Raw genomic sequence first — 13,874 nt, forward strand, 5'->3', positions numbered from 1 at the left:
CGTTTTGGAAGAAGTGCAGCCAGAGTGCTCCTTGGAGGCCAATATGGCCAAATTTCATCTCTCATACTTCAGACATTGTCAGAAGGGACCAGTCACTGGAGAAGAATATCATGTTTGGTAAGGTGGAGGGTCAGAGAAAAGGAGGAAGACCCCCAACGAGATGGATTGGCCAAGTGACAGCATTGATAGACTCAAGTGTGGCAACAGTGGTGAGGTTGGCCCAGGATCGGGCAGTGTTTCATTCTGCTGTGCATAAGGTCACTATGGGTCGGTACTGACTAGATGGCACCTAACAACAAACAATCACTAATGAAAACTCAAGGTGGGTGGCCCAGCACGGGCTGGACCCCATCTAGATCCATGTGTAATGAGAGTGGCCTCAGGCAGGGCACTGCACTGTTGCTCAGCTTTGTCAACACTATAAAACGGACACACTGATTGGTAGCCCAGTTATGTGAGGACATGAGAGAAAGTGTGCCACGTGTCCCTGGATTCAGGGTCCAACACTGGGGGAAGAGGACTCTCAAGTCTCAGTCTGGAGTTTTAGGCTAATAAGAAGCCCACCATGTTTCCTAAACAAATTCTACCTCTCCACCTAGTAATCCTGAATGAACTACGGTGGCCCCAGAGGACCCCCTGGGAGGGCCCTGAAGGGGTTCATCATTCCTGGCAGCCAACAGATGGCCAACATCACCACAGATAACAGCCTTCCATCTGCTAGAGCAGATGGCCTTCAGGCTGGGTGCAATTCTGTTACCTCTGAGGCATGAGTCACCGGCCGAGCAACCACTTGGTATTATCTCCTGAGGCCCAAATCTCTTATGGGCCAGCAATATAGGAGTCTGGGATAGATACTGGCTTAATGGGTATCAGAGTTGACTATGGTTTATTTCATACGCCACTAGGGAGGCCCAGAGAATGTGTTCCAAAAAGCAGTAATTGGGCTTGTGTCTAATAATGAGCCATACTGTGGAGACCATGAAGGAGGCAGCCTGATCTGTGATTAGAGCCCTGGACCTCGAGTCCTGGCTCTTCCAGCTGTCTCACCCTCAAGCTTGGTAGTTGTTGTTGTTGTTATTATTGTCATCAAGTAGGTTCCAACTCATAGCGAACCTATATGGGGTTTCCAAGGAGCAGTTGGTGGGTTTGAACTTCTGAGTTTGTGGTTTGCAGTCCAGTGCTGACCCACAGAGCCATAAGCATGGTGAAAAGAGCAGAAGTTCTACAGGCAGACAGAGTCTGAACACTGGCCCCTCCCCTGGGCACGCAGAGCCTCTTCAGGAAAAGGGGGCTGATGACTTGTGGGATTACAGAGAACACATGGGAATATACTTACTATCCGCAGTTATTTGTGCTCATCCACTGGATGGTGAAGTACCCTCCACAGTATCTAAAGGAGCTTGAAATGCAAATTCTTAGCAGCTACTGCTCTGTGTAGCTCTGGTAGCATAGTGGTTACGAATCGGGCTGTGAACCGCAAGCTCAGCAGTTCAAAACTACCTGCTGTGCCACAGGAGAAAGATGAGGCTTTCTGCTCCTGTAAAGATTTACAGCCTCAGAAACCCTGTACAGGGTCGCTGAGTCGGAACCAACTCCACAGTACTTAACAACACCAACAACTGCTCTGTGTAGTGTGGTGGTTACGAATCGGGCTGCTAATCTCACAGTCAGCAGTTCGAAACTACCAGCTGATCAGTGGGAGAAAGATGAGGCTTTCTGCTCCCGTAAAGATTTACAGCCTCGGAAACCCTGTACAGGGTTGCTATGAGTTGGAACCGACTCCACAGCACATAGCAACAAACAACAACTGCTCTGCGTCATTCATTGGTGATTCCGCAGTAGGAGTCTGGCCTTCTATGTGGGAGGCCTGGGTTTGACTTGCAGCCAGAGCCCCCTTACCCCATCTCCACTCATCTGTCAGTGGACACTTGTGTGTTGCTAAGGTGTAAACAGGTTTCAGGGGAACTTGCAGATGATAATGGAGTAGGAAGAAAGGGTCACCCAGTGACCTGAGGAGGTGCCCTCCAACAAGTATTTCTAAGTCTCTGTGGCTACAGCCGGACACTCAAAAGTTGTGCTTGCCCCTCTGCCCGAACTCGGGGCCAAGAGTGAGTGCGTGTTCTCTTTTTCTTCTTCCCTACCTTGATTTTTAAGGAGCTCTGGTAGCGTAGTGGTTAAGAATTGAGCTGCTAACCTCAGGGTCAGCAGTTCGAAACTACCAGCTGTTCCGCAGGAGAAACATGAGGCTTTCTGCTCTCGTAAAGATTTATAGCCTCAGAAACCTAGTATGGGGTCGCGATGAGTCGGAACTGATTCCATGGCACATAACAACAACCACCACCTTGGTTTTTGGAGTCCTGGTGTGGCGCTGTGGGCTAATGCGTCAGTCAGACTGCAAACTCGTTTGAGCTGCAAGGTCAGTGTTTCAATCTCACCAGCTGCTCCTTGGAAACCCTATACAGGGTCGCAATGGGTCGTAACCGACTTTGACGGACGGCATTTAACAACAGCCTTGGTTTTGGAGGGGAAACCCTAGAGTGTGTGGGACTGACTATTCTTTCTTCCTAATGAGGAATGAAGACTAGACACACCCATTACCACTCCCCCCATCACACACACATGCATACCCCCCTCCACATTCAGCGCTATGCTTCCGGGGATAACCTACGGGCACCTTTCCCAGAGGCCTTGGTGGGCTCACTTCCCTGTCTTCTTAGAGACCCCTTGGTGGGTGCTGCGTTCCATAAAAAGCAGGAAGGAATCAGCATGTTGGACAGGGAGAGCAACAGGAATTACTCAAGTAACCCAAGTCTGCATTTGGGAGACAGGCTTCTATAGCACACATGATTCTAGCCTAAAGAGACATTTACCCAGGGCCAGAATTTGGGCCTGTGCTGTGGTATTTGCAAACACATGCAACAAATCCCCCACTGGGCTGACGTGGCACCGCTTATTAATCTCCTAGAAAACAGTGAGTCTTTGGGGGCTACCAGGAATCAGGGCAAACCTAAGTGATTCCTTTGACAATTGGTAGCATCTTAGAATGAACAGGAGGGTTGAGCAAAGCTGACTACATCATCTATAAACCTTGAGAGCTTGTTTGGAGCATAGCTACTCGTATACCCGAGACTGAAGGACAGTCCTCTTCAACTGAGTGCACAGCTTCAGGAGGGACACACATGACCTGGAGCAGTGAGGGAGGATGTGGACACCAGCCTAGCCAGGCAGATCAGTGGAGACAACTCTGGTCTTCAGGGGGATAAGAAATGTCACAGATAACCCACACATCCTGCCCACATATTCTAGAAAGGGAAGTTGTTCTCACGAGAGTCCAGCGGTCTCACAAATGATGGGAAGAAAGGCAGCTAAGTGGTCTCAGAGAGGATGTGGAATCCTTTAATGGCACATTTGGGTGCTGACCTGCCTGTTGCTGCCCTGTGGGGACAGAACCAAGGTATTCTGCTCACTGTGTTTTGTCGGCATCTAACTCATGCATATAACAAGCCCTTGACTAGACTTTCTGAGTAAATACATGGATTGATTCGATGAATGAATGAACCTACTCCTCTGAAAAATCAGTAACTTACCCATACACAGTTACTCCCACAACTGTGACCCCTGACCTGCCAGGAATGAAACCTCTGTGAACCTCTGCTCTGGGGTAGGAAGGCAGAGGAGCAAAATTAAGGGTAGTGGGGAGGACTGTCTTCTTCACAGAGCAGAAAGGAACCCTACAAGGGGGAGAATATTCAGAGGTAAATATCACACCCCCCACACCCCATCTCCCCAGGCCAGGCCACCTCCTCTGGAACTATAGTTGGGGAACAAATCAGAAAGGGACTTAGAACAGTCACAGCTCAGGCCTCCTCAGAAGAAAAGGTGTCCCTGGGTGGCAAAAGCAGTTAAACTTGCCAGAGCTGAAAGGATGGCAGTTCAAACCCTCCCAGGTGCTTGACAATCACTTCCAAATGTCCACAGCCTTGGAAAGCTATTGTAGCTGTTCTAGTCTACACACACATGGGGTCACCAGGAGTCAGAAGTGACAGAAGGGCAAACCGACACCACCTTAGGAAAAGGAGCCCGAGCGAGCCTTCTGCGACGCTTCCATGGGATTTCATCGCCAACGTAACCACACCTATCATGTGAAAGAGAACCTCCCAACCAGGTTGCAGCAATGTGACCCTCAGTACTCCTGAGGCAGTCCCTGGATTCTAACATGACTCACTTTCTGGGTTGTAGGATCTTTGGACAATTTGAATAGTTAATTATTTAATTATTTAATGCTTTGCTACAATGATCGCCTAGTTCTTTCTCCTTGTGACTCCCAAACAGGGTAAAGTAAGATCTATTCCTATCTGTGTCTTTAAAAACTTTATAGATAAGTGTACAAGGTCCTTACTGGTGGCGCTGTAGGATAAAGCACTGGATCAGCAGTTCAAACCCACCCGCCACTCTATAGGAGAAAGATGAGGTTTTCTGCTCCCATAAAGATCTGTAGTCTTGGAAATTCTATCCAGGGTTGCCATGAGTCTGAATTGACTAGAGGGCAGTACGGTTTTGGTGAAAAAAAAATTTCTCAAAATCTTTTCAATGATTTAAAAGCTGCAAGTGAAGCAAGTGAAGGTGACTGCGATGAAGGATGTGTTCTAAATTGGACTCGGTTCAAGGTACCCATGCAGCAGTTTGAATTCACCAGCCGTTCTGAGGGAGAAAGATAAGGCTGTCTCCTCCTGTGAAGATTTACAGTCTTAGAACTCCCGCACAGTGTTGTCATGAGTTGGAACCTACTCAACAGCATGCAGCGACAGCAGGAGTGAGAGCAAATTTATGTAATGTTCAAGGAGGGCTTCAAAGATCGTAGTGCCAACTCAAAGATGGTGGCCAAATGTGCCGCCTCGATGTGGCACTCCAGAGTCTTGTCAGTAATCCAGTCTCATGCATCAGGTCTGAAAAGGTTCACTTCACCTCTTCGGAGCCTTCTATTCAGGGCTTAACTAAATTATAGAAATCCTGGTCAGCTTCTGTTTCCCTGTTTCAGTCATGACAGAACTGATTTATAGTACAGTGAATTTACTGAATGTCTCTTCTAGCCATGATCTTTGTGACACCCACCAAATGAGTGGGCTGTTGTTCAGTGCCATTGAGTAGGTTCTGACTCATAGTGACTCTATATAGGGTTTCTGAGGCTTTAAATCTTTTCCAGAGCAGAAAGCTACTTCTTTTTCCTAAAAAGCAGCTGGCAAACTTGAACTGCTGACCTTGTGGTTTCGAACTCCAGTGAGCCACCGCGCTCCCTAATGAGTGGCTGGTTGATTTGGTTGGTTCTGTGCCATGGAGTCGGTTCTAACACATAGCAACCCTGAATAGGGTTTCCAAGACTGTAAATCTTTGTTGTTGTTGTTGTTGTTATGTGCCATCGAGTCAGTTCCGACCCATAGCGACCCTGTATAGGGTTTCCGAGGGTGTAAATCTTTACGGGAGTAGAAAGCCTCATCTTTCTCCCGTGGAGCAGCTGGTAGTTTCGAACCCGCTGACCTTAAGGTTCGCAGCCCGATTCGTAACCACTATGCTACCAGTGGATGGAAGCATGCAAATACGGTGTACATGCCAGCTGGGATTGGTTAGTTTTGCCATCTTGCTATATTTAAAAGGAGTCACCTCAGAAGCAGGAACAGAAAGGTCACAGGACCCTCAAGAAAGCAAAGTCACCAGATCGCCACCTGGAAAAACCGCAGCAGCATGCAGAGACAAAGGAGCTGCCGGCAAAGCTGAGTGCCTGCAGGCCAGCCGAATGTGCCCTTTGGACATTTATAGACAGGCTTTGTAACACTTGCTTGAGGGGCCACATACCACAGGAAGAAGACGAGAGAGGTGTGCCTGCCTGGAGAACTGATCCTGAATCGTACCCTGTTCCCGTCCCTAATAAACCCCATAATCCTGAGTATTGTCTTGAGTTCTGTTTGGTCATTTCAATGGATTATCAAACCCAGATGTGAAGCAGAGGCAGCTGTGGGAGGGATGGTTGGTGTCAGAAGAGGGTAAAGACAGTTGAAGGGTAGAGGCATGTCTGACCTCCAGTTTATAACAATCAGCTTTGAGCTGATTTTGAGTTTGATTCTCTTTCCCTCTTGTGAAACCAGAGGAAGTCAGACATGACCTCCCTATGTGCCATTTTTCAAGGTCTGAAATGGTTTGAACTCCTCTTAAAGGGCAACTGTTATTGTTGTTAAGTGCCGCTAAGTCGATTCTGACTCATCGTGACCCTGTATAGGGTTTCCAAGGAGTAGTAGCTGGTGAGTTTGAACTGACCACCTTGTGGTTCACACCGACCTTGCAGTCCGGTGTTTTATCCCACAATGCCACACCAGGACTCCAAAGGCAAATTGCTGTTAAGTGCTATTGAGTTGGGTTCTGACCCATAGCAACCCTGTATAGGGTTTCCCGAGGAGCAGTGGGTGAGTTTGAACTGCAGGCCTCCCTGTTCAAGTGGAATTTATAGTCCAGCACATGAACCAACTGCCACACCAGGAGTCCATAAAACTGATGGTTGTAACCCAGGAGACTGCCTGTAATTTTCTTCCTCTTTGTCACTGTGCCCGTTGGTCCTGGTTCAATCTCTGGGCCACACAGACCCTACCTGCTTTCTCTGTCCCATGACAGCCCTCAGAAACATGTACCCACTTATCTGCCACCAGGGACAAGATCTCCCTGTTCCTTCAGCAGCCCCTCACAGACCCTACAACCAGATCCCCTTCTCCAAATATAGTCCCTCTTTGGGTGTTGGGTCAGATACATGACCCTCTAGGAGAGATCCAAAAGACAGCTGTGAAATGATGTCTCCAGTGACTCTGCCTTTGGTGGTCCTTTCAGTGGCACCATATCCCCAAATAACCAACAGTATAGCCTTTCCCACCTGGTGCAGACTACAGACTGACTTATATCACATCTTCCTTGTCCAAAAGGCATCAGCCCCATAGGTGTCCACAAGAGCCTGGAACCTCTCCAGGGCCAGAACTCACCTTCTGAGAATTTAACTCCTTGGTGAGTATCAGAACCTGCTGCTCCAAGGCCTCCATCTTCTCCTGGGAGGTTCGGCCACGTGTGAGCCCTTCAGGAAAGCGTGGGAAGGTGTTGTTCTGGCGTTTGGCTTTCTGAATCAGATTGGCTGTTAGAGACTTGGGCGTAGGCTTTGGAGACTCTGCTGGCTCCCTCCCTGCCCAAGAGGAGAAATGCAAAGGTTATGCGTTGATGACATAATAGTTCTCAATCCAGAGCTAGTGGCAAAAGCAACTAGGAGAAAGAAAGAAGGTTTGCTTAAAATCAGATTATTAGGTCCTACTCTTTGAGCTCATTCTCGAAACTGCGCCTATCTTCTGCCTAGGACCTGAACCCGCAGGGGGTTTGTCATGCTCAGACCATCTCCTCAGGCACAAGCCCTGGCAGCTTGCCTGGTTTCTTATTTCAGGATCCCATCTCTACCCTCTGGGTGATTTCCAAAGCACACAGATCTGTCTCTTGATAGGAGTACAGCATTTCTCTACGTCTTATTCTTATCTCTAAATAACAGCTCAAACTGGTTTTTTTTGTTCTTTTCAAACTCTAAGTTAGGAGCTATACATACATTTCCCATAGCTGATGGTCTCAAAGCTGCATAGCCCTTTTATTTTCTCTAGAGCATGAGTCAACTAATTATGGCTCCAAGGCCAAATCTAATCTGTAGCCTGATTTATAAAGTTTTATTGAAACATAGCCACTCCCATTTGTGGGAAATGGAGAGAAGGAAGGGAGGTGGGGCAGGCAGGAGAAAGCAAAGAAAAGAAAGGAAAGAGCAAGAGAGAGTTCCCCCTTTTTGAGCCAGTCAGGCGGTTGGTCAGTCTGAAGTCAGTGAGCTGCATGGCTTGGAGCCTGCGTCCAGCTCCCTCACCACTTTCTGTGTTGGGCCACGTGGCAGGGTGGGGAGGCGGGTGCTGGAGGAGAAGTTGCAGGGTTCTTGGACCGACACTTGAAAGGGAATGAGAACAGTGTCCCAGCCATGGTTTCTATGCATCGTGGTGACACGGGATACATCTACTGGGCGCCAGCCTGAGTGTGGATGGAGCAGCACCAAGGGCTCCCACTGTGGCAGCCCACCTCCCTCTCAGACCCTACAAGATCCCAGCAGAACTTCCCAGGCCTGCACCCACAGCCTCAGGGGAAAGAAGAACTCTTCTTTATGGAGAGAAATAAAGAAGTTGAAAGCATCTTGAAGAAAAACTTGGACTGGATATGGGATTGATCAGTTGGTCAGAAAACATGCCCCCAAGGAATTCTTCAAGCATCCAAAATGCACAGCCATCCTCAGCTTGGGTGTCAGAGGGGGCATCTCCTCAGCAGAATTCCTTAAGGTTTTGCTTTGGTCTCTGCTGCTCTCTCATCTGTTGGCCACCGCTCTTGGGATCTACATTGGAAGGCACCTGACTACCTCAACCAGCACCTTCTAATGAAGCCTGGAGCTGACTCTGTTCTCACAGCAGGGATGGAGCTGCCCACACCCACTGTAGGGAGTCTGGATCCTGGGTGGCTGCATGCCTGGTGTGTGTGTTCTGAAAATGCTACAATCCCAGCAGTGACACAGAAGAATGCCACCCCAACCATGCTAATCTGTAATCATGCCTGTGTGATCACTCACAAGCATGTCAGACTGATTATAGCAATGTTTGGTAGTAATTTTCACTCGGATATATAGCTGAATATAAACAATCTTAATATATGAATATGGCGTATGCAGTACTGTAATAAATCATTGCTACTAGTCCTGGGGAAGTGACCTGAGAGTTTTATCTGTGATGCACAGATGTACAAATGACAGTGAGCAGGTCCTGGCACCATGGGGAAGAGAGCATTTACTTGTTGGGGCCCTAGGGTCTCTGAAGAAAGCTCAGAGATGGCCAGAGAGTCACCTGGGGTGCAGAGATCAGGGGGCAAGGGCTGCTCCTCCTTCTGAGGCTCCCCACTTTGGAGAGAATCTTCCCCTGGAGGGCCCTGGCCTGCTCCTTGGGCCTGCTTGTTGCCTCGGATGTTATACATTGTGTTTCTGAAAGGAAAAAGACAGCAGTGTAAAGCTGGTTGGGAAGTCAGTTCAGGGACAACAGCCCAGCCATCCTGTCCCCTCTCCTTTTACTGCCACTGCTGGAGCCCAGACCCCTGCTGCTGCACCCAGACACAGGGGATGGACTCCCGGAGTCCAGGTGCCCTGCAGGCTACGTACTCACGCAGGCACTCCCAGCCCACTGCCCTGCTCTTTTTCATTTCTCCATCACACCAAGCAGCCTCCATACACCACTATACTGCCTATAAACAAGCTACGTTTGACTCCTCTGTCCCACAACCCACTGCTGGAGTATAAGCTCCATGAAAGCAGGGATGTTTGCCTGTATTGTCCACCAGTGGACCTCAATGCCAACAACAGTGCCTGACATATGTATTTGTGTGCCGCCAGGTCAGTTAGGCTCATAATGACCCTAGAAGACAGAGGAGACCTGCCCCATAGGGTTTCCTAGGCTGTACTATTTATGAGAGCAGATTGCCAGGCATATAGAAACCCCAAATCAAACCCACTGCCGCTGAGTTGATTCCGACTCACAGTGAGCGGATACAGGGTTTCTGAGACTGTAAATCTTTACGGGAGCAGACGGCCTCATCTTTTTCCTATGGAGCAGCTGGAGGGTTAGCAGCCCAACACCAATGGTATATGTTGTTGTTGTTAAGTGCTGTCGAGTCGGTTCCGACCCATAGCGACCCTGTACAGGATTTCCGAGGGTGTAAATCTTTACGGGAGTAGAAAGCCTCATCTTTCTCCCGCGGAGCAGCTGGTAGTTTCGAACCACTGACCTTAAGGTTCGCAGCCCGATTCGTAACCACTACGCTACCAGGATAGAAGGTGTTAATATATGCAAGGGGGGCTTCAAAGAGTTTATGGAAAAATGAAACTGAAAGCCAATGTAATTTTTCCATGAATTTTGTGAAGCTCCTTCATCTGTGTGGAATAGGTTTGCCAAATGAACTTTCCTAAAGCCTTCAGTGGGCTTTGTAACACGGTTCAAATGCCCTGGCTCAACCACTGCCAGGCATTCCTGCCTTCTGTTCAGAGAAGTTCCTATCTACTTCCCTTGTCACCTGTCCCTGCTCAGATCTGTTTTCACTGGAACCTTTATTAGCCACCTCTCTGCCTCTTGGAGTTTGCTATACTCATGTCCAGATCAAGTGTTTGGTTAGCTGAATACTCTTCATGGTGTCATTCTTTAATAACTAGGCTCTAATCGGGCTGCGAACCTTAAGGTCAGCGGTTCGAAACTACCAGTCGCTCCGTGGGAGAAAGATGAGGCTTTCTACTCCCGTAAAGATTTACACCCTCGGAAACCCTGTACAGGGTCGCTATGGGTCGGAACCGACTCAATGGCACTTAACAACAACAACAACAAAATCTACCTATGGAGCTCTGGTAGCGTAGTGGTTACGAATTGGGCTGCGAACCTTAAGGTCAGCGGTTCGAAACTACCAGCTGCTCTGCAGGAGAAAGATGAGGCTTTCTACTCCCGTAAAGATTTACACCCTCGGAAACCCTGTACAGGGTCGCTATGGGTCAGAACCGACTCAACGGCACTAAACAACAACAACAACAATCTACCTATGGAGTCCTGGTGTGGCGCTGTGGGTTAATGTGCCAGACTGCATAGCCATTTGAACTACAAGGTTGGTGGTTCAAGCTCACCAGCTACTCCTCAGCAACCCTATACAGGGTTGCTATGGGTCAGAACCGACTTGAGGGCACTTAACAACAACAACCTACCTTCATCTGTGTTGACACTTGACGTTGGGTTGCGTGTGCCCACAGTACAGGCCTGGGACATGATTAGCTAGGAGGAAGGAACTAGGTAACACCAAAGACTGGTCTAACACCACTCAGATGAGTTTATTTCCAGCCCAAGTGAGTTTATTTCCTTTGAGAGAAGGAAACTCTGAACTCATTTGATCATTTTCTCTCCCCTGTTATTAAGTTTGTAGCATGTCTACTTTTGAGTTCAGTAGTAGGTCAGTGCTCTTCAAATTGTGACTAAAATTGCTTTAGTATCATGACCAACATTTAAAAACGGAAATAGAAAACATCGGAATGCATCCTGCTGAAAGGTTAGCAGCATTTGGTGAGTGCGTATTGTCTGCACTGACCTGTAATATTAAAAGAATTTCTTACAAAGGGCCATGTGCAAAACAGTTTGGAAAACACTGCTTTAAAAAAGGTTGGTGTAAATGGTTTGCGCTCAACAACTAATTGAAATCTTGCTGGTTCAAACCCACCCTGCAACACCATGGAAGAGCCATAAAGATTACAGCTTAGCTCTCCTCTATAACACACGACAACGTCATGAGTCACAATTGACTAAACAGGAATGGATTCGACTCTTTCAGGAGCATTTACTTAAAGGGCAGCAGTGCTATTGTTATTGGGGGATACTGAGTCCATTTCAACTCTTGGTGACCCTGTGTGTCAAACTAGAACTGTCCTACAGAGTTTTCTAGTCTGTGCTCCTTGGAAACCCTATACAGGGTCGCTATGGGACAGAATCAACTCGACAGCACTTAACAAAAACAACAATCTTATGTGAACAGATTGACAGGTCTTTTCTTCTACAGAGCTGCTAGCTGGGTTAGAACCACCAATGTTTCCGTTAGTAGCCAAGTGCTTAACCACTTGCACCACCAGAACTCCTTAAAGAGTAGCAACAGCACGGTCACAAAAACAGAGGCATCTGTAGATCTTTGATGTTGTTGTTAAGTGCCGTCGAGTCGGTTCCAACCCATAGCGACCCTGTACAGGGTTTCCGAGGCTGTAAATCTTTACGGGAGCAGAAAGCCTCATCTTTCTCCCGCGGAGCGGCAGGTAGTTTCAAACTGCTGACCTTGCGGTTCACAGCCCAATTTGTAACCACAGATCTTTGATAGTGTCCTGATATTAATATATAATCCCTGTGTGCAATGTATACTTCTCAAAATATGTGGATAAATTACTCTGAAAAATCCTTATTCCATGAGGACCTAGAAGTTGGGTAAATACAGATCATATTTTGTGAACACTTAGCTGAACTCCCAGGAAAGGAAGGGAAATCCCTGAGGATTCAAAACGAAAAAAGGAGCTAAAATGCCAGTGGGAAGTAAAGAGAAAGATGGATGTGTAAATCAGATTCTGTTGAGCGAATATTCACACCCCCTCTTCATCCTGTGGCAGGAGAGCACCTCCTCTCTTCCTTGGAAGTTTGGCATGGCCGCCTTATGACTTGTTCGGTCAGTGGGATGTCAGCAGACGTGATGCAAATAAAGGCTTAAAATGTGCTTGCACATGGGACTTGTTCTCTTGTACTTTTTTTAAAAATTTATTAAATGTTTTTATTTTGGATTGAGTGAAAGTTTACAGTTCTCTTGTACTTTTGCTTTTCATCATGAGAAGACCATGCTGCAGGTAGCTGCAGGTCCATGGAAGTTGAGAGACATGTTAGATCAGCCAAGATCAGGTAAACCTAGTCCAGAACAGTTAACCCCAGATGAGTGAGAACTAAATGTTCACTCTTATATGACACTGAAGTTTATAAAGTTTTTCATGATAGAAAAAAGAAACCAGGAAAGAAGAAAAGACACAGAAAAAGCAGGACATAAACTATAAGGTGGGAACACAATGGCTCTCTGTAGGATAAACATTGGACTGCCAACCACAAGTTTGGCAGTTCAAGCCTACAAGCTGCTTCTTGGGGGACAGATGAGGCTTTCTGCTTCTGCAAAGATTTACAACCTCTGAAGCTCTATATAGGGTCGCAGTGAGTCACTGAGTCAGATCTAAGGCACTTAACAATAACAAAACTATATAGGACATAAGAAATATTCCAAACACACCAATAATCATAATAAATGTATGTGGGTAAAACTTGCAAGTTAAAAAAAATGGAGGGATTCTCAGACCCCGAAGGAAGCTTGGGCAGGCTCCTTTCCTACTCTGTATCTCCCAGCCCATGAGATAGCCATGATATTGGGACAAATCTCACTGGTCACAGTGTGCAGCATGGGGCAGCACAGGGCCTTGTCAAATGCTGCTGGATTCAGTTTGCAACTTGTTTTTATAGATTTTTGTGTTTATATTCACAGGAGATTTTGCTCTATAACCTTTTTGTGTGATGCTTTTGTCTAGTTTGGTATCAAGGGGATACTGGTCTCACAAAATGAGTTGGGAACTGCATTCATCTTAAAAAAATGTTTTTGGAAGATTGTATAAAGAATCGCTCCTAATTCTTTAAATGTTGGACATAATTCCAGTAAAGCCATCTGACTCTGGGTTTTTCTTTGGGAGTAGTTTTTTGATCATTAATTCTTTACTTGCTATAGTTCTCTTCAGATTTTCTGTTTTTGCTTGGGGCAGCTTGGGTAGTTTGAATCTTTCCAGGAATTTGTATGTTTCCTTATAGTTTTTAGGTTGTTGGCATACAGTTGCTCATTGTTGTTGTTGCTCGGTGCCATAGAGTTGGTACCGACTCATACCGACCTTATGTACAACAGAAAGAAATACGGCCTAGTCCTGGGCCAACCTCACAATTGTTGCCACACTTGAGCCCATTGATGCTGCCTTTTTGCAAATCTATCTCACTGGGGATCTTCCTCTTTTTCTCTGAACCTCCACCTTACCAAACATGATATCCTTCTCTAGCAAATGGTCCCTCCTGATAATATGTCTGAAGTATGAGAGACAGAGTTTGGCCATCCAGGCCTCCAAGGAGCACTCTGCAGCACTTATTCCAAAACAGATCTGTTTGTTCTTTTGGCAGCCCATGGTACTTTCAATATTCTCCTCCAAC

General features: G+C 47.0%; 1 protein-coding gene across 1 annotated transcript in view; it reads right to left on the minus strand.

Annotated features, from left to right (window-relative positions):
• TBC1D2 (TBC1 domain family, member 2) overlaps positions 1–13,874 on the minus strand; it is a 64,672-nt gene that overhangs the window by 28,287 nt on the left and 22,511 nt on the right. The window contains exons 4-5 of the mRNA XM_006863191.1: positions 8,940–9,073; positions 7,020–7,213 (exon numbers count right to left, since the gene is read on the minus strand). Coding sequence (XP_006863253.1) covers positions 7,020–7,213; positions 8,940–9,073 — 328 coding nt within the window. The remainder of the gene's footprint in view (positions 1–7,019; positions 7,214–8,939; positions 9,074–13,874) is intronic.

Source organism: Chrysochloris asiatica, unplaced genomic scaffold (assembly GCF_000296735.1).
Source record: "Chrysochloris asiatica unplaced genomic scaffold, ChrAsi1.0 scaffold00053, whole genome shotgun sequence".
NCBI lineage: Eukaryota > Metazoa > Chordata > Mammalia > Afrosoricida > Chrysochloridae > Chrysochloris > Chrysochloris asiatica.